The 21,138-nt window shown below is 44.8% G+C and overlaps 1 protein-coding gene across 1 annotated transcript; it reads left to right on the forward strand.

Annotated features, from left to right (window-relative positions):
- The first annotated feature begins 15,031 nt into the window (after positions 1-15,031).
- LOC125537806 (33 kDa ribonucleoprotein, chloroplastic) lies at positions 15,032-18,310 on the forward strand. The gene is given in 7 exon segments (XM_048701115.1): positions 15,032-15,042; positions 15,484-16,003; positions 16,101-16,199; positions 16,888-16,980; positions 16,982-17,164; positions 17,648-17,878; positions 17,984-18,310. Coding segments are annotated over 6 exon segments (1,062 nt in total). The 3' UTR covers positions 17,804-17,878; positions 17,984-18,310.
- The last annotated feature ends 2,828 nt before the right edge of the window (positions 18,311-21,138 follow it).

Genomic DNA, 21,138 nt, shown 5'->3' on the forward strand with positions numbered 1-21,138 from the left:
CCGGGAGTTACACGATCTCATGGTCTAAGGAAAAGATACTTTGACATTGGAAAAACTCTAGCAAACGAACTATACGATCTTGTGCTATGTTTAGGATTGGGTCTTGTCCATCACATCATTCTCCTAATGATGTGATCTCGTTACCAATGACATCCAATGTCCATAGTCAGGAAACCATGACTATCTATTGATCAACGAGCTAGTCAACTAGAGGCTTACTAGGGACATGTTGGTGTCTGTTATTCACACATGTATTACGATTTCCGGATAACACAATTATAGCATGAATAAAGACAATTATCATGAACAAGGAAATATAATAATAATGCTTTTATTATTGCCTCTAGGGCATATTTCCAACAGTCTCCCACTTGCACTAGAGTCAATAATCTAGTTACATTGTGATGAATCGAACACCCATGGAATTCTGGTGTTGATCATGTTTTGTTCTAGGGAGAGGTTTAGTCAACGGATCTGCTACATTCAGGTCCGTGTGCACTTTACAAATTTCTATGTCTCCATCTTGAACATTTTCACGAATGGAGTTGAAGCGACGCTTGATGTGCCTTGTCTTCTTGTGAAACCTGGGCTCCTTGGCAAGAGCAATAGCTCCAGTGTTGTCACAGAAGAGCTTGATCGGCCCGGACGCATTGTGTATGACTCCTAGGTCGGTGATGAACTCCTTCACCCAAATTGCTTCATGCGCTGCCTCCGAGGCTGCCATGTACTCCGCTTCACATGTACATCCCGCCACGACGCTCTGCTTGCAACTGCACCAGCTTACTGCCCCACCATTCAAAATATACACGTATCCGGTTTGTGACTTAGAGTCATCTAGATCTGTGTCGAAGCTAGTGTTGACGTAACCCTTTACGACGAGCTCTTCGTCACCTCCATAAACGAGAAACATTTCCTTAGTCCTTTTCAGGTACTTCAGGATATTCTTGACCGCTGTCCAGTGTTCCTTGCCGGGATTACTTTGGTACCTTCCTACCAAACTTACGGCAAGGTTTACATCAGGTCTGGTACACAGCATGGCATACATAATAGAACCTATGGCTGAGGCATAGGGGATGACACTCATCTCTTCTATTTCTTCTGCCGTGGTCGGACATTGAGCTGAGCTCAATTTCATACCTTGCAACACAGGCAAGAACCCCTTCTTAGACTGATCCATATTGAACTTCTTCAATATCTTATCAAGGTATGTGCTTTGTGAAAGACCTATGAGGCGTCTCGATCTATCTCTATAGATTTTGATGCCTAATATATAAGCAGCTTCTCCAAGGTCCTTCATTGAAAAACTTTTATTCAAGTAGGCCTTGATGCTGTCCAAGAGTTCTATATCATTTCCCATCAAAAGTATGTCATCTACATATAATATGAGAAATGCTACAGAGCTCCCACTCACTTTCTTGTAAACGCAGGCTTCTCCATAAGTCTGCGTGAACCCAAACGCTTTGATCATCTCATCAAAGCGAATGTTCCAACTCCGAGATGCTTGCACCAGCCCATAAATCGAGCGTTGGAGCTTGCACACCTTGTCAGCATTCTTAGGATCGACAAAACCTTCCGGCTGCATCATATACAATTCCTCCTTAAGGAAACCATTAAGGAATGCCGTTTTGACGTCCATTTGCCATATCTCATAATCATAGAATGCGGCAATCACTAACATGATTCGGACGGACTTCAGCTTCGCTACCGGTGAGAAAGTCTCATCGTAGTCAACCCCTTGAACTTGTCGATAACCCTTAGCGACAAGCCGAGCTTTATAGACGGTTACATTACCATCCGCGTCTGTCTTCTTCTTAAAGATCCATTTATTTTCTATGGCTCGCCGTTCAACGGGCAAGTCAGTCAAAGTCCATACTTCGTTTTCATACATGGATCCTATCTCGGATTTCATGGCTTCTAGCCATTTGTCGGAATCCGGACCCGCCATCGCTTCTTCATAGTTCGAAGGTTCACCGTTGTCTAACAACATGATTTCCAAGACAGGGTTGCCGTACCACTCTGGTGCGGAACGTGTCCTTGTGGACCTTTGAATTTCAGTAGGAGCTTGATCAGAAGTATCTTGATCATTATCATTAACTTCCTCTCTAGTCGGTACTGGCACCTCAGGAACATTTTCTTGAGTTGCGCCATTTGCCGGTTCAAGAGGTAATACTTCATCAAGCTCTACTTTCCTCCCACTTACTTCTTTCGAGAGAAACTCTTTCTCTAGAAAGGACCCATTCTTGGCAACAAAGATCTTGCCTTCGGATCTTAGGTAGAAGGTATACCCAATCGTTTCTTTAGGGTATCCTATGAAGACGCATTTTTCCGACTTGGGTTCGAGCTTCTCAGGTTGAAGTTTCTTCACATAAGCATCGCATCCCCAAACTTTTAGAAACGACAGCTTAGGTTTCTTCCCAAACCATAATTCATACGGTGTCGTCTCAACGGATTTCGACGGAGCCCTATTTAAAGTGAATGCGGCAGTCTCTAAAGCATAGCCCCAAAAAGATAGCGGTAAATCAGTAAGAGACATCATAGACCGCACCATATCCAATAGAGTGCGATTACGACGTTCGGACACACCGTTACGTTGAGGTGTTCCAGGCGGCGTGAGTTGTGAAACTATTCCACATTTTCTTAAGTGCGTGCCAAATTCGTGACTCAATTATTCTCCTCCACGATCTGATCGTAGAAACTTGATTTTCCTGTCACGTTGATTTTCAACCTCACTCTGAAATTCCTTGAACTTTTCAAAGGTTTCAGACTTGTGTTTCATTAAGTAGATATACCCATACCTACTTAAATCATCAGTGAGGGTGAGAACATAACGATAGCCACCGCGAGCCTCAACACTCATCGGACCGCACACATCAGTATGTATGATTTCCAATAAGTCGGTTGCTCGCTCCATTGTTCCTGAGAACGGAGGCTTGGTCATTTTACCCATAAGGCATGGTTCGCACGTGTCAAATGATTCATAATCAAGAGACTCTAAAAGTCCATCAGCATGGAGCTACTTCATGCGTTTGACACCTATGTGACCAAGGCGGCAGTGCCACAAGTATGTGGGACTATCATTATCAACCTTACTTCTTTTGGTACTCACATTATGAACATGTGTAGCATCACGTTCGAGATTCATAAAGAATAAACCATTCACCATAGGAGCATGACCATAAAACATATCTCTCATAAAAATGGAACAACCATTATTCTCAGATTTAAAAGAGTAGCCATCTCGAATTAAACGAGATCCCGATACAATGTTCATGCTCAAAGCTGGCACTAAATAACAATTATTAAGGTTTAAAACTAATCCCAAAGGGAGATGCAGAGGCAGCGTGCCGACGGCGATCACATTGACCTTGGAACCATTCCCGACGCGCATCGTCACCTCGTCCTTTGCCAGTTTCTGCTTATTCCGCAGCCCCTGCTTTGAGTTACAAATGTGAGCAACTACACCGGTATCAAATACCCAGGAGCTACTACGGGCACTAGTAAGGTACACATCAATTACATGTATATCACATATACCTTTTGTTTTGCCGGCCTTCTTATCCGCTAAGTACTTAGGGCAGTTCCGCTTCCAGTGACCGCTTCCCTTGCAATAAAAGCACTCAGTCTCGGGCTTGGGTCCATTCTTTGGCTTCTTCCCGGCAGCTTGCTTGCCGGGCGCGGCAACTTCCTTGCCGTCCTTCTTGAAGTTCTTTTTACCCTTGCCTTTCTTGAACTTAGTGGTTTTATTGACCATCAACACTTGATGTTCCTTCTTGACTTCTACCTCCGCTGATTTCAGCATTGAGAACAACTCAGGAATGGTCTTTTGCATCCCCTGCATGTTGAAGTTCATCACGAAGCTCTTGTAGCTTGGTGGAAGCGACTGGAGGATTCTGTCAATGACCGCATCATCCGGGAGATTAACTCCCAGCTGAGACAAGCGGTTATGCAACCCAGACATAGTGAGTATGTGCTCACTGACAGAACTATTTTCCTCCATCTTACAGCTGAAGAACTTATCGGAGACTTCATATCTCTCGATCCGGGCATGAGCTTGAAAAACCATTTTCAGCTCTTCGAACATCTCGTATGCTCCATGTCTCTCAAAACGTTTTTGGAGCCCCGGCTCTAAGCTGTAAAGCATGCCGCACTGAACGAGGGAGTAGTCGTTAACACGTGTCTGCCAAGCGTTCATAACATCTTGGTTCTGTGGGACGGGAGGATCACCTAGCGGTGCTTGTAGGACATAATCTTTCTTGGCAGCTATGAGGATGATCCTCAGGTTCCGGACCCAGTCCGTATAGTTGCTGCCATCGTCTTTCAGCTTGGTTTTCTCTAGGAACGCATTGAAGTTGAGGACTACGTTGGCCATTTGATCTACAAGACATATTGTAAAATATTTTAGACTAAGTTCATGATAATTAAGTTCATCTAATCAAATTATTAATGAACTCCCACTTAGATTAGACATCCCTCTAGTCATCTAAGTATTACATGATCCGAGTTAACTAGGCCGTGTCCGATCATCACGTGAGACGGACTAGTCAACATCGACGAACATCTTCATGTTGATCGTATCTTCTATACGACTCATGCTCGACCTTTCGGTCTTCTGTGTTCCGAGGCCATGTCTGTACATGCTAGGCTCGTCAAGTCAACCTAAGTGTTTGCATGTGTAAATCTGTCTTACACCCGTTGTATGTGAACGTCTGAATAAAACACCCGATCATCACGTGATGTTTTGAAACAGCGAACTGTCGCAACGGTGCACAGTTAGGGGGAACATTTCTTGAAATTAGTATGAGGGATCATCTTATTTACTACCGTCGTTCTAAGTAAACAAGATGCAAAACATGATAAACATCACATGCAATCAAATAATAAACGTGACATGATATGGCCAATATCACATAGCTCCTTTGATCTCCATCTTGGGGCTCCATGATCATCTTGTCACCGGCTTGACACCATGATCTCCATCATCATGATCTCCATCATCGTGTCTCCATGAAGTTGCTCGCCAACTATTACTTCTACTACTATGGCTAACGCGTTTAGCAATAAAGTAAAGTAATTTACATGGCGTTTCTCGATGACACGCAGGTCATATAAAAGAATAAAGACAACTCCTATGGCTCCTGCCGGTTGTCATACTCATCGACATGCAAGTCGTGATTCCTATTACAATAGCATGAACATCTCATACATCACATATAGATCCTTCATCATTCATCACAACTTTGGCCATATCATATCACAAACCATTTGCTGCAAAAACAAGTTAGACGTCCTCTAATTGTTGTTGCAAGTTTTACGTGGCTGAATTAGGGTTCTAGCAAGAACGTCTTCTTACCTACGTTAAAGCCACAACGTGATTTGTCAACTTCTATTTACCCTTCATAAGGACCCTGTTCATCGAATCCGCTCCAACTAAAGTGGGAGAGACAGACACCCGCCAGCCACCTTATGCAACTAGTGCATGTTAGTCGGTGGAACCGGTCTCACGTAAGCGTACGTGTAAGGTTGGTCCGGGCCGCTTCATCCCACAATACCGCTAAAGCAAGAAAAGACTAGTAACGACAAGAAAGTTGATAAATCCACGCCCACAACTAATTGTGTTCTACTCGCGCAAGAAGAACTATGCATACACTAGCTCATGATGCCACTGTCGGGGAACGTTGCAGAAAACAAAAATTTTCCTACTCGTTTCACCAAGATCATCTAGGAGTTCATCTAGCAACGAGTCATTGGATGCATCTACATACCTTTGTAGATCGCGCACGGAAGCGTTCAAAAGAACGGTGATGATGTAGTCGTACTCGACGTGATCCAAATCACCGATGACCAGCGCCGAACGGACGGCACCTCCGCGTTCAACACACGTACGTGACGGGAGACGTCTCCTCCTTCTTGATCCAGCAAGGGAGAAGGAGAGGTTGATGAAGATCCAGCAGCACGACGGCGTGGTGGTGGATGCAGGGCGTCACAGTAGCAGGGCTTCGCCTATACTACGAAAAGGAGACGTAACGGGGAGAGAGGGAGGCGCCAGGGGCTGGTGTGAAATCCCTCCTCTCCTCCCCACTATATATAGGGGTGCCAAGGGGGGCGCCGGCCCTAGTAGATGAGATCTACTAGGGGGGGCGGCGGCCAAGGGGAGGTTTCCCTCCCCCCAAGGCACCTAGGGGTGCCTTCCACCACATGGACTCTTCCATGGTGGAAACCCTAGGCGCATGGGCCTATAGGGGCTGGCGCCCCAGCCCACTATGGGCTAGGTTCCCTCCTATTTCAGCCCATGGGGCCCTCCGGGATAGGTGGCCCCACCCGGTGGACCCCCGGGACCCTTCCGGTGGTCCCGGTACAATACCGATAACCCCGAAACTTGTCCCGATGGCCGAAACAGCATTTCCTATATATAATTCTTTACCTCCGGACCATTCCGGAACTCCTCGTGACGTCCGGGATCTCATCCTGGACTCCGAACAACATTCGGGTTTCTGCATATACATATCTTCATAACCCTAGCGTCACCGAACCTTAAGTGTGTAGACCCTACGGGTTCGGGAGACAAGCAGACATGACCGAGACGACTCTCCAGTCAATAACCAACAGCGGGATCTGGATACCCATGTTGGCTCCCACATGCTCCACGATGATCTCATCGGATGAACCACGATGTCGAGGATTCAATCAACCCCGTACGCAATTCCCTTTGTCCAATCGGTACGTTACTTGCCCGAGATTCGATCGTCGGTATCCCAATACCTCGTTCAATCCGTTACCGGCAAGTCACTTTACTCGTACCGTAATGCATGATCCGTGACCAAACACTTGGTCACATTGAGCTCATTATGATGATGCATTACCGAGTGGGCCCAGAGATACCTCTCCGTCATACGGAGTGACAAATCCCAGTCTCGATCCGTGTCAACCCAACAGATGCTTTCGGGGATACCTGTAGTATACCTTTATAGTCACCCAGTTACGTTGTGACGTTTGGTACACCCAAAGCACTCCTACGGCATCCGGGAGTTACACGATCTCATGGTCTAAGGAATGATACTTGACATTGGAAAAGCTCTTAGCAAACGAACTACACGATCTTTGTGCTAGGCTTAGGATTGGGTCTTGTCCATCACATCATTCTCCTAATGATGTGATCCCGTTATCAATGACATCCAATGCCCATAGTCAGGAAACCATGACTATCTGTTGATCAACGAGCTAGTCAACTAGAGGCTCACTAGGGACAGGTTGTGGTCTATGTATTCACACATGTATTACGATTTCCGGATAACACAATTATAGCATGAGCAATAGACAATTATCATGAACAAGGAAATATATTAATAATCCTTTTATTATTGCCTCTAGGGCATATTTCCAACAAGGACGCGTAACAGCAAGATAGACAAGGCTGCCAACGAGGCGATGATAGCGAGTGGGATTAGGAAGAGGGTCACCATCAGAGGCACGAAGCTGAACGTTGAGCTCCATAGGAGTCACAACAGTGCGCTCATCACCAAGAGCATCACGAGCAAGAAGATCCTGAATATATTTTTCTTGGGAGATGTAGAATCCATCAGGGGTCGAGGAGATCTCAATCCCAAGAAAATAGCGAAGAGGACCAAGACCAGTCATGAGAAACTGGTCTCGAAGGCGAGCCTTAACAAAGGCAATGTACTCAGAGTCGTCACCAGTGATGATCATGTCATCAGCATAGAGAAGGAGAAGAGTCCGACCACGAGGAGACGTGTGAACAAACAACGCAGGATCATGATTACTGGGCAAGAAACCAGCGACAGTCACCACAGAGGCGAAGCGCTCAAACCAGGCGTGAGGGGCCTGTTTGAGACCATAGAGGGAGCGGCGAAGTCTACAGACCATACCATCAGGAGCATAGTACCCCGGTGGTGGCTGCATATAAACCTCCTCACGCAACTCGCCATTGAGAAAAGCGTTCTCAACATCAAGTTGGAGAGATAGACCATGTTGGAAATATGCCCTAGAGGCAATAATAAATTGATTATTATTATATTTCCTTGTTCATGATAATCGTTTATTATCCATGCTATAATTGTATTGATAGGAAACTCAGATACATGTGTGGATACATAGACAACACCATGTCCCTAGTAAGCCTCTAGTTGATTAGCTCGTTGATCAATAGATGGTTACGGTTTCCTGACCATGGACATTGGATGTCGTTGATAACAGGATCACATCATTAGGAGAATCATGTGATGGACAAGACCCAATCCTAAGCCTAGCACAAAGATCGTGTAGTTCGTATGCTAAAGCTTTTCTAATGTCAAGTATCATTTCCTTAGACCATGAGATTGTGCAACTCCTGGATACCGTAGGAATGCTTTGGGTGTGCCAAACGTCACAACGTAACTGGGTGGCTATAAAGGTACACTACGGGTATCTCCGAAAGTGTCTGTTGGGTTGGCACGAATCGAGACTGGGATTTGTCACTCCGTGTGACGGAGAGGTATCTCTGGGACCACTCGGTAGGACATCATCATAATGTGCACAATGTGATCAAGGAGTTGATCACGGGATGATGTGTTACGCAACGAGTAAAGAGACTTGCCGGTAACGAGATTGAACAAGGTATCGGGATACCGACGATCGAATCTCGGAAGTACAATACCGCTAGACAAAGGGAATGTGAATACGGGATTGATTGAATCCTCGACATCGTGGTTCATCCGATGAGATCATCGTGGAACATGTGGGAGCCAACATGGGTATCCAGATCCCGCGATTGTGGAGAGTCTCGATGTCTGCAGGTTCCCGGGGGTGACGCGAGATGAGCGAGAGCCGGGTCCTGCGGACGGGCATGTCGCAACTGCCCATTGCAAGCTTTGCTATTCTCGCCCCGTGAGCATTAAGGAACGCTAGACCAACGCGGTAGTGGTGAGGCGATCTACCTATCAGCATTAAGCGAATTGGATCCCGCTGTGAGGGGAAACCGAGGTTAATAAAGGCAAAGATGATGTGAAACGAATGCGGGTCTTAGCTCTCGCGAGACATTGGTCGGTCTCATTTCTCGGCGCGTTTGCACCAAAACAGTCCTCGACTCCCCGAGTTACACCAGGCACTGATCCGTACAAGTAGTAGGAGGTCTCCGCCGACGAGCCAGTCCGTTCCAGCGGCACACAACCGAGGCCGAGGAAGAGAAGCAGTTCCGGAATGCGGGTGCCTGGTCTAGTAAGAAAAAATCGATTCATATAGGTATGTGGCCATTTATTTGAGGCGCTCATAGCATTGTTAAAGAAGCGGTACAGCGTCTGGGATTTGTCGGGACGCAGTCGAAGATGTGTTTAGCATCACTCACGACCTGGGATTCAATCGGGGGCTGCGCCTAGATTGCGCGTATTGGCAGAACGAGCGAACCTCACACCGAAGGGCGCTTCACGGATGCGTGCGTGTTACTGGTGAGTGCCTCAGCTGAGTTGGATCAAGCGCTTTAGGTTCCCTGACTCTGTTCACCGGGCGTAGTCCGTGAGGGCTCAAGAGAATGAGGTCGGTGAAGTGATGCGAGCGAGGAGCACCAGGGAACCACACAGAAATTAAGTGGCATGGCCGCCTCCCGCCGGCCATCCTTCCTACGGGCCAATTGCGTGTAAGTTCGCGCTCCTAAGGGGTTGTAGGGGACCCATAAGGGCAAGGATGAGGATGGAGGCGCAGCAGTACGAACTCCCTGATTGGCCTTGCGCTCCTCGGGGGGCAAGGCAACCGACAAGATGCCCTCTAACCCGGCGGGCCTGGCCACCGCGCGCCGGTAAACACTAATCCAATCAGAGATTGGGGACATGAAGGGCTCGACCGGCCCCCCCTCTCCTTTGCCCTATATATAATGTGGGGGTGGGAGGCAGCCGCCCACCAATGTTATGGCCGCAGCCCTTCCCCTCTCGCTCGCCAAGCTCCTATCCGCCTCTCCCAGTGGGCCATGTGGCGAGAAGTCCCATGCAGATGCCACCACGCCCCTAGGCCAACCAACCACACCTTAGTATCCGCGATCGTGTCTGCTTTGCCCTATGATCATACTCCTAGCTAGGAGGTAGTGTGAGTGCCTTACTCAAGCCTGACCTTACTCCACGGCACCTAGTTCCGCTTGCACGGATTCAAGGCCATGGGGAGTGCAGTTCAATACGCCGGATGAAGCATGCCCGCAACTATTAGAGGGTATCGACGTGAAGCTCGTACGACGCTCTTCCGTGTCTCTAGTGGCTTACGCATGGGCTATACGTGTGTTGAACGCCGGTAGTGGCTCGCCTTGGCCGCTCTAATAAATCGGCACTAGGACATCGGTTGAATCCGTTGATCACCGACGGCCATAACTCTCCCATCAACGGACTCACCGTTCAGACCCTCCTGCGCTCATGATACGCTTCCGTTAGCGAATCCTACAATGGGCGAGGAGAGAATAGCACACACAATCTCGTCCAATCTGCTTATAGTCGGGCCCCGCCATCATGTCTTAGCCTTATTCCAATATGATTGATCGTGGTGAAGCGAGATAAGGAGAAAATAGAATATCTGCGAAAGCTTTATCTGACTACGTTCCCCAAATCAGGCATTCCCATAAGCATCATGTTCTAAATACACGAATAGCGACAGCCACAGAGAGAGAGACATAGCTTGATATTGGGGACATTGCTGATTTTTTATCAACTTATTTGCCCGTTACTAGGCTTATTGTATGGGAGAGTCGGACGGAGCCACTATGCGCGGATCGAGAGACGGATCACGAGACCCCTTACATCAGCGTAACGGAGACGTTTCCACATTGACTTGACATGCACTAAGTGCGATATAGTGCTGAGGCTAGGCGAGGTAGTCTGTCTACTCACCACTGTGCCATTTAGTCGGATCGAGAAGATCGATGGTGGACACCAGGGTCCACTATATGATGGGGTAATATAGAATATTTGGGGTCGTAGATTCAACCGTGCTGTGCTTTGGCATAGGGTAAAGACAAACGATTCTTTGCAAGCACCTATACGACAAAGACCAGCGAATGAATAAAAGGGCTTGAGCCTACAACATAGAGGAGTGTCTACTGTTATTACTATATGCAGTCTTATATGTGACTTTTTTGAGAGTGCTGATATGCGCCAAAAGCGGATATGTGACTTGAACGATATAATTTTTTTTTCTCTAAGAGTCATTGGATAAATCATTTGTTTTGTACATAGGAATCAAATGCACTCGCATGTTAAGTATTTATCTCTCAGATGTTTACACACATACATATTACATCCTAGCATACATGTATATTTTTTTCAGAATTTTTTTAAATGATTTTTTAATTTTGAATTGTTCAAAATTAAGGCCTCCAAGGAGTTCGGTCTCCGAAATGCACTACTCAGAAAAAACTGGTCCAATCAATCAAAGTGATCGTGATGGCATTTCGTAAACAAAATTGAGTGGCATTGAAGCATAACACACACTTTGCTCTGGAAGGTGGGCTGCATCGCACGTTGCAACATGGGCCGGGCCCAAAGCATACCAGTAGCCACGAGCAACTGAGCAAGCGTCACTCGCACTCACTAATTTGAATGCTCATGAAATTGAAAAAAAATTATTCGCTCAGGAATTTGAAATTGTACATGTTTTTTAAATCATGAATTGTTAGAACAAAAAAGTACAAGCAAACAGGGAAATTATATATGAAAAAGGCTAGAGAAAACCAGATAAACCAATAAAAAGACCCTGCAAAAAAAACAATAAAAATGAGAAAACAATGAAAACCACTAGAAAATTATAGGAAACCAGTATAAAACGGAGAAAATAAAGTAAACCCAATGACATATACCTAAACCCGTTAAGAAGTATCCCAAAACTAGCCCCCAACCACCTAGAGGGACCTCCTATTTAGCGCGCTACATGCTAGTGAACGAGCCAGCACACACGCCCGTCCTCGGGAAAATATCTGGTGCTCCGGGAGCACCTAAGCCTAGGTGCTCCCTTGCGAGCTCGGCCGTTGGATCTCAGATCCAAGAGCTCTTGTGAAATGATTAACATTTTTGCAAAAAAGCCCTCGTAGAATCTAAAAAATGTGTGCAAGTACAGCAGCTCCTCGTATGTCGTTGGATCTGAGATCTAAGGACCCAGAAGTCCGTATCATGGGAGCACCTATGCTCCCTATCACAGGATACTCTCTTACCCGTCCCCTGCGTGCCCTTTTGGTCTGGCCGATATGAGGGGTGGGATGCCCCTTATTTCCCTTTGCTTTCTCTTTGTTTTGTAAATTAATTTGGGATATAAAAAAACTTCCAAATTTCAATTGATTTTTGAAAAAAAATGTTCAAGAAATCATAGAATATTCGTGGATCCAATGTCAATGTTTGCAATTTTGAAACAAAAGTTTGCATATTCAAAAAAATCTTCATGATTTTGAAAAAAATGTTTGTGTGTTTGAACAAATGTTCACGAATTAAAAAAATGTTGGTCGATTCATTATAATGTTAACGGGTTTCAAAATAATCTTCACCAATATGTAAAAAATGTTCATGGTTTAGGAAAATGCAACAAATTTGTAAAAAAAGTATTCATGATTTCATAAAAATGTTTGAAAATTATAAAAATCTTCAAGATTCCAAAAAAGTTCAAAAATCTAAAATAATGTTTGCAAAGTGAAAAAAAAAATGAAAAACTAATAATAGAAACAGAAAAGAATTGTTTTTAAAACGAACATGAAAAAATAACAAAAAAGTAGAAAACAGAAAGAGAAAGAAAAGTAACCTAAAATAAAAAGCAAGAAAAACCCAAATAAAAAAACAAAATAAGAAAATTCTAGTTAAGATTCTCCCAAAAACGAAAAAGCAGCTAGCTGGGTCAGCCCAAAGGGTGTACGTAGCCGAGGGGGGGGGCGCATGGTCGCTATTCAACAATCTACGTGCCATAGGATTGGTCCGCCCCCAACCTCCGAGTGTTTGTGTTCACAAAACCACTCATGGGCGTACCCACGAGAAACATATAACTTGTGAGCATTAAGCTTAGCTATTGTACAAGCCATAAACAACATTTGTGCTTTGCTCATGAGTGTGTTTCTAGCACAGACTGGGTTTTGCCACTCTAGCTTCTCATTTTCATTGGGGCTTACAATTCTCTTGAAATCACTAGTTAAGAGTTATCCCTTGCCAAGGTAATCTGCACCTTCCCAGGTATTGACAAGTGACGCACTGCATATTTGTCACTTGTCACAATTAGGATTTTTTTTCTAGATTCGTTTATCTAAAATATTTTATTTCTTGAATCATGTGTCCAAATACCAAACCATTTTCACCATGGGATTTCTCACATCGAGATATTCAAAACTTGATCCTAGTTAATATGTTTCAAAGATGTTTTTTCACCAAAAAAAATAGAAACGTGAAAAAACTAAAAATTGGAAAAAATAACAAAAAAATGAAAACCAAACCAGAAAAAAGAAGAAGAAAAAACCAGAGCCCGAAAACATGGTTGCGGTTTTCCCTTTTTGGAAACCATAGGTTGTGCTTCTCATAGAAGCATAAGGGGTGCTTTTCCTTTTTCAAGTAGAAGCACATCTATGTTTCTTACGAAAGCCAATATGTGCTTGCACGAGAAACACGATCGTGCTCTCGTGAAAACATATATATTTTGAAGAAGCACGGACGTGCTTCGCAAGAAAACACCATTCTTCCCTCCAAACCTAGAAAAATTAGGCAAAACTGAAAAACAGAAAAAGCACGAAAGAACTCATTAAAACACAAAAATGCATATAGAAAAAAAATTAAAAGAATGAAATCATGAGTGAGCACCCAACACGTGAAACGTGGCGGCGGCTGGACGCACCACTTGACGTGCTCTTAGGCTACATAGCTCTCACGAAAGGTAACCATTGGTTAGTTGGTCTCAAATTCTCTTAGGTTCTACTTCATCCGTCCCATAATATCAGACGATTTTGAAGCCAAAATCATCCTTTACATGGCAGAGCATTATGGCTGAGCATTATGGCTGGGGTACACACGTTGAGACGTGGATATATTTGGAGGATTGGAGATGGTAAAAAGGTGAACATATGGGAGGACTCGTGGATTCCTCAAGCGCCAACGAAAAAAGTGTTAACTATCAGAGGTAGTAACTTAATATCCCGAGTTTGTGATCTCATTGATCCGGTGACTGGAGATTGGGATGTACAGTTGGTGAACCAAACGTTCAGGAATGTGGATGTTCAAAGGATTCTGGCTATACCCTTACCTTTACATGAAATGTCTGATTTTATTGCATGGAGCCCTATCAAGAATGGGCTTTTCTCAGTGCGATCAGCCTATCAAATTGAATGGAATTTTCAGTTTGGTGACCTGACTCAAGTTAATGCAGGCCCTTCATCACCTGATGAGAAATGGAATTTGATATGGAGCTTAGAATGCCTGGCAAAAATTAAAATCTTCATATGGCGAGTACTACATGCCGCCTTCCATGTCGGGCAGTCCTAGCTCTAAACACATGAAGGTTAAAATCCAATGCCCAGAATGCAGGTTGGAACCTGACAGTATACGCCACTTCTTGTTTGAATGTCCAAGATCAGTAGAGGTTTGGAGACAATTGGGGTTGTATGAGATAGTAAAGAAAAAGTGCATAAAATACAAGTCTGGAGAGGAAGTGATGCACGAGTTGTTGCATGTGGAAGATACAGAATTCTGTATCTCGGGGCTTCCAAAAAATGAGAGAGATGGTAGTCACCGCAGCTTGGTACCTGTGGTTCGAACATCGTAAAGTATACCATGGTGAAGAAATTCAAACATCCACTCGGATCGTCCTAGCTGTACGCGGACTAGCGGCAAATTCCAGTATCGCATGTTCACCAAAAGCCAAACTTCGGTCTGGAGGTTGGGAAAAGCCACCAAAGGGATACATAAAATTAAATGTTGATGCGGGGTTTGATCAAGATCTACTTGAAGGATCCGTGGGGGCAATCATTCGCGATCAGAGTGGACAATTCATTGCAGCGGCGAACGAAAAAATAGGCATTTGCTTTGATTCTTTCACAGCAGAGGCTATGACCGTCAGGTTTGAGCTGAACCTCGCAAGAACTGTCGGATGCAGCAGGATCGTGGTAAACTCGGATAGTTTGAAGATAGTAGAAGCCCTAAAAGACGGCAATTCTTCTTCAGTTGCATCTGCTATTATTGACGATTGCTTCTTCATGGCTTCTGATTTCAACCATGTTATTTATGATCATTATAATAGAGAGAGTAATAAAGTAGCCCATGAACTTGCTAGGCTAGTTAAGTTTTCCCCTCCTAGTTGTTGGTTGGGTTCAGCGCCTCCTGAGGTGCTTTCATTACTTATAAGTGATAACACTGTTCTCGTATCTGAATAAAGGAGGAGAAATTCTGTCAGAAAAATGTAAGACGATTTTGAACGGCGAAAGAAAGGCCAAAGAAAAGCAAAAAAAAAAGTCGGCCAGCATGGGCTGGAAAATCTCTTTTGTAAGCAGGCCTGATCAAGAGCGGCAAGCGGTGCCGCGACCAGAAACAAACGAACCATCGCCGTCGTCCCTTATCCCGCCAGCCGCGCTCGCTTATCCGAACACAAAACCAGGCGGAAAATTTCCAGTCCCCCTCCCTCCAATCCCAAACCCCGGGACACAAACCGCCCGCGTCGCAGCCTCCTCTCCTCCGCCTCCGGTGGGCGAAACAATGGCGCCTCCCTCGCGCGCAGCCCGCACCCCGCCGCCGCGGCGGCCCTCCCGCTCCCCCGCATTCAGGGGCGCATTTCCCAGTACGCCCCGCTCCTCCACTCCCCTCTCCGCGCCTACCCCGGCCTCCGCCTCCGCCTCCCGGTCGCCGCCGTCGCGGCCTCCTCGCCCCCGGAGGCGCTGGCCGCCGAGCCCGCGGCCGCCGCGGAGGGGGACGAGGAGCTGGGGGAGACGCGGCGGAAGCTCTTCGTCGGCAACATGCCGTTTACCTTCTCCGCCGCGGAGACGGAGAAGCTCTTCGCCGAGTGCGGCGTCGTCAAGGACGTCGAGGTGACACACACACGATGCCACCACACGCTTAGTTGTTCAATCCTATGCTGCCGCGCGCGTTCTCTGACACGGGCTAGTTTTGTTTTGTTCCGCGAAGGTTATCAAGATGAAGGACGGGAGGAAGAGGGGGTTCGCGTTCGTCACCATGGCCACCGCCGAAGAGGCCGCCGCCGCAGCGGAGAAGTTCGACGGCCATGTGAGTCTATATGCTGCATATCAGTACACAAAACGTGGATGAATGCTGCCTTATATAAAAATGTGCTGAATGTTGTTTTGACCTGTGAATTGAAATTAAGATGACTTCGACCTTTGTTTCCATGTGTTTACTGCTATCACACATCCTTGGACCGGAAAAATCACTGTAAGTTTCTCAAGGTCAAGGGTGATGAGGCTAGAACTTGCGATTCGTGGAATATGCATGGACATGTTCACATTTGATGATTGCATTATATATTATTGTTGTAATGTTCTTACTGAATAGATGCCTTGAAATACATGGATGAGTTAAATAATGTTTGCAACTTTGTGAATATTGTTTCATACGGACAGAAAAGTTTACTATGATCTTTTTTGTTGAATGAAAAGAGTTTACTGCGATCTTACTTCATGTTTGAATTCAGCACAAAATACCAGTCTGCTGTCCAGTGTGTTACAGAGTTCAGCTGAGCTTATCTTAAAATACTGACATCTTGAGGTTCCCACAAAATAAGATGCTGGCATTCCCGGCAAAATTAATACTTCCTCTGTAACTTAATATAAGACGTATTTTGACACTGTCATGGACTCTAAAAACGTCTTATAAAAAGTTATGGAGGGAGTATATCTTAGCTTTGGGATTTTTTCATCAATCTCTTTGCTAAATTGTGCATCACAATCATTTGTAGGATGTCATGGGAAGGATCATCAAGGTGGAATTTTCAAAGAGTTTCAGAAAACCAGCTCCACCACCATCTCCGGACACCATTGTCGCGAAGTATCAAGCTTTATGTTTCCAATCTTGCATGGAAAGCAAGGTCTGCTGATCTGAAGGAGTTCTTCTCACAGTTTAACCCAGTTTCTGCCAATATAGTCTTTGAAGATAGAAAATCAGCTGGGTATGGTTTTGTATCTTTTGGAACAAAAGAGGAAGCAGAGGCTGCTCTCACTGAACTCAATGGAAAGGTGAAATTTTGATGAACACTTAATTATCAGTTTTACAATTTAGCCAAGGACCGCGATCGATCATTCATAAATTAACTCTGCGGGATATTTAAACTGTCATGCTTGATGCACAGACTTGTTGTTATCTACAGTTAGAAATCTTTGCTAGTCTTATCTTCATTTATTTTTTACGAGCAATTAGCATGCCTCTTTTGGCTTACTTAAGTGTATTGTTCTTTTCCATATTGTGATTCATTTGTTGGAGTTGTACACTGGAGGATAAAATTGCTCTGGAGCAGCAGTGAAATGCTTTGCCAGATATCTATTTACGAAAAACATTACAAGGTCTCTTGCTTGAGTGACCAATTTCTTTTTACCGCAATGTTATATGATAAGACGAGTCTTCTGGCTTATTTCCTGTCATACTTATAAAATCAAATGGAAGAGATGTTACACTACAAGCACACAGTATGGTGTTTAAGTTTCTATTTCTTTGTTTGATAGGAACTTATGGAAAGGCCTGTTATCCTAAGATGGCGGGAGGATAAAGAAAGTGTGAAGGCTGATGGTGAAGTTGAAGGCTTGAAGGTTAATGATCAGGCAGAAGGTGTGACGGTTGATGACAGTGGTGTGGTTGAAGGTGAAGATAAACAGGAGTAGTCTAATAGTACTGTGCTGGGAGAAAGTTGCAGTAGCTTATTGATAAAAGTGCAGATGCGGAAACTCATTGTACAGGTAGAAGTTTTTTTTTATACTACTTGCTTCCTATCTAATGTATTTATCATTTCACTTAGTCATAGTATTTGGCAGAAATTCAGAAATGGTGCCTTTTTCTTGCAGATACAGAATAGAGGTGATAATTGTAATCGAAGACTTCAGCAAAGGTTTCTGTCATGATGCTGCTAAGAAAAATGGAAACAAAGGGCATTAGCCGTGATCAAGGTGAAACATCATCCTTGAGCATCTGGCTTCAGTATTTAATACGAGTCATGTGCTTATTGTAGTAATCAGTACTCATTTGTACTCCATTGTGACCATGAACTGTGTCGTTCCGAGATACTTGTAGTCTCCTGATTTTGGACCCAGTTCACTGTAATATCTCTTAGCTTGCTGATCAGCTTTCGGCAATGAGGCATTCTCAAGCTGCAACTTAATATTTTTCTGTTAGTTTCTCTCTTCTTTTTTCTGTCTAGAAGAGGAAACCCTCCTGATTTGAACCAGTTCCCCAGGTAAGGAAAACAGAAATAGGCAACCTCGGCTGTGTGCGTCCCTGATGCATTGGAATTCTTCCATTGTCTAGAAAGAGAAACACTGGCAACCAATGACATCAACATGGAATTGGACAACATCAAGGCATGTCAATGAAAATGAAATCCAGATATGAAGTAACTACTGGATCATGCTTTTACCAAAGCCACAGCTGATATTGTTCTTTCTGCCTCCTAATGGTACTAAATTTCGGGAATGGGAAACACATATGCCGCTTTTTTTTTGAATAAAAGGGGTCTCCTCCCGGTTTCACCATTTTTATTGATGAGACCAAACCGCAGAAACGCCAGTTAAACATCGTCCAGGCTATACCTGGGTGGCAAGGCAGGTTCCAAGTACTCAACGGAGTTCACAGCCAAACTTTATTACAAGAAGGGGGTAAATGCGGACTAACAGGGGAAGCATTCCTGATCAGCTCTACATCAATCACACATGGACCAATTGGTGCTTGAGATCAGGATTTAGCGACGCTTCTCATCAGTCACATTCACCTTGAAACTCGAGTCTTCCTTGACAAGATTATGCTATTCCTCTGTAAACCAATACTCCATCCGTCTCGAAATGTAAGACGTTTTTTGACACTATAATAGTGTCAAAAAACAGTCTTACATTTCGGGACGAAGGGAGTACTATATAAGATGGAGTACTTTCTTACAAACCTACCATGTTAGATGCTCTATCCTTTTGATGTAATACCAGCCATAGGTTTCCCTATAAGTTGCGACACTCATAATAGTAATCAATGAATCAAAATAAAAGGAAATCTGAAGCACTGACTAGTAAATTGAAACCCCTTGTGGAGCTCAAAAGAAAATACACTAAACTTCACTGGTTTTTTCAGTACATCGTAACTGAAGGATTATTAGTTTTCACTAATATATTTACAGTTGCGGTAGTCAGTAATAACTCAATTATAGTCATTAGGGTAAATTAGAACACCAAATAGTCAAGAACTTAAGATCTCAGTCCCATTGTTTGCTAATGATGTTTTCGTCTGCTTTGCTTCAGTGTAAGCCCAATAAAGGCAGCAAATTGCAAGCTGCATATACTAAAAAGCTTGCGCAATATGTTTTAAATCTTTACTCTGGACCTTGAGCTCCCTACGGACTGTTTTCAGACACTCAGGTGCTTGCAACTAACAATTACTCCCTCTAAAGAAATATAAAAGTTCAGAGTATATCTCAAGTTGTAGTATATCTTTTTCCCCTGGTGGCACTGTGCTGTAATGTTCTCCAAAGGAGGAACTCATCATTTGTAGTTACAACTATTGAGTAAGCCACTGTGCCAGTCTAATTTTTGCTATGTTTTCTAGTATCTCTCCAACAACTTTAGCATGCTAAGAGCATCTACAACCACGCATACCAAATCCGGCACCCGATATGTCCGTGGACGAGTCCCAGCCATGTACCTTATATCCGGTACCCTAAATCCATACTACTCATGCAACGTGAAACTAAACTACATAGATCATCAATGAAACAAATGGACATTAAACAAACAGACATAGAAATCGACATAATCCGTACATAGAAATCCACACACTCCAAACATCCAAAAGAGCACCACAGTTCAGCCGACGGGCATAGGCTAAACTAAACTTAATAAGAACAGAAATAAAGATGGAGAGAGGGCGAGCTTCTTCACCACTTCCTCGTTGGTCCTTTGCCCTTCCGGTCACTTGCACTGCTGTAGGCGTCTGTGTAGGCTTCAGCGGCAGGGGGAGGGGGTGGGGGGATCGCCGGAGCTGTCGGTGACGTCAGAGGAGGAGGAGCCGATGAAGCCGACCATTCTCCGGAAGGCGTGGTTCTGCTGCCACTTGAGATTTGCCGCTCTCGCATCTGCCTCCCCCTCTCTGCAGCCTCAAGCGCCGACTGCTCCAGACTTAGCCGGAGCACCTTCGTGTTTTTTCGACGGAGCTGGCGGGCGTTCGTCTCTGCCGTCATAAGTGAGTGGCGGTAGGCAGCCACAAGGAGCCGTTTGTCCTCATCAGGCACCACCGGCATCCCGCAACGGCAATGGAAGGACTGTGCGGTCGCCTCCAACGCCGCTTCCCTCTCCCTAGCCCGCCGCCTCTCGTGGCAGGCAGCACATGCCTTAGATTTGGGCATGTGCATCTGTGGCACCAGCGGAGCAGGCACTAACACCCACCAGGGGCGAAAAGTCCCGAAACTCCTCTTTTGATTTTTTTTCCAGGTTAATTAGGATTTTATGGCCAAAGGACTTCGGAAGGGGACCCACCAGGAGCCCACAAGCTCACGTGGCGTGGCCAGGGGGTGGCCGCGCCACCTACCCTTATGGCTGGCTGGTGGGGCCTCGAGAGAAAAGACATTAGAATTGCACCATGTTGTGAAATAAAACATTGAAATAAGGTAAATTGAAGTAGGAAATAATGATTCAAAATGGTCATATCATAGGCTAGTGAAAGTGCAATTGTCATTCAATTACGAATTTTGTGTTGATTACAATACGATTGGCAAGAACTAATGTTGGCTGTCAAGTTTATCTCGGGACAATGGTCTCTTTCATTGGTCTACAGACTTCAGTTACCCTATCTATTCAAAAAGGCAAAAGATGGTGTTCTTTGGTGGATCGGAAAGTTTTTTGGTTACTTTTTGAGTCATAAGAACATCCATACTATTAAAAGGGGTTGCGGAGATTAGGGAGTTGGGGAACTCAATCAAATTCCACTCATGATACTTCCCCAAATATTTCACTCTCTGAAGGAT

The sequence above is a fragment of the Triticum urartu genome, chromosome 2 (assembly GCF_003073215.2).
Source record: "Triticum urartu cultivar G1812 chromosome 2, Tu2.1, whole genome shotgun sequence".
Taxonomy (NCBI): domain Eukaryota; kingdom Viridiplantae; phylum Streptophyta; class Magnoliopsida; order Poales; family Poaceae; genus Triticum; species Triticum urartu.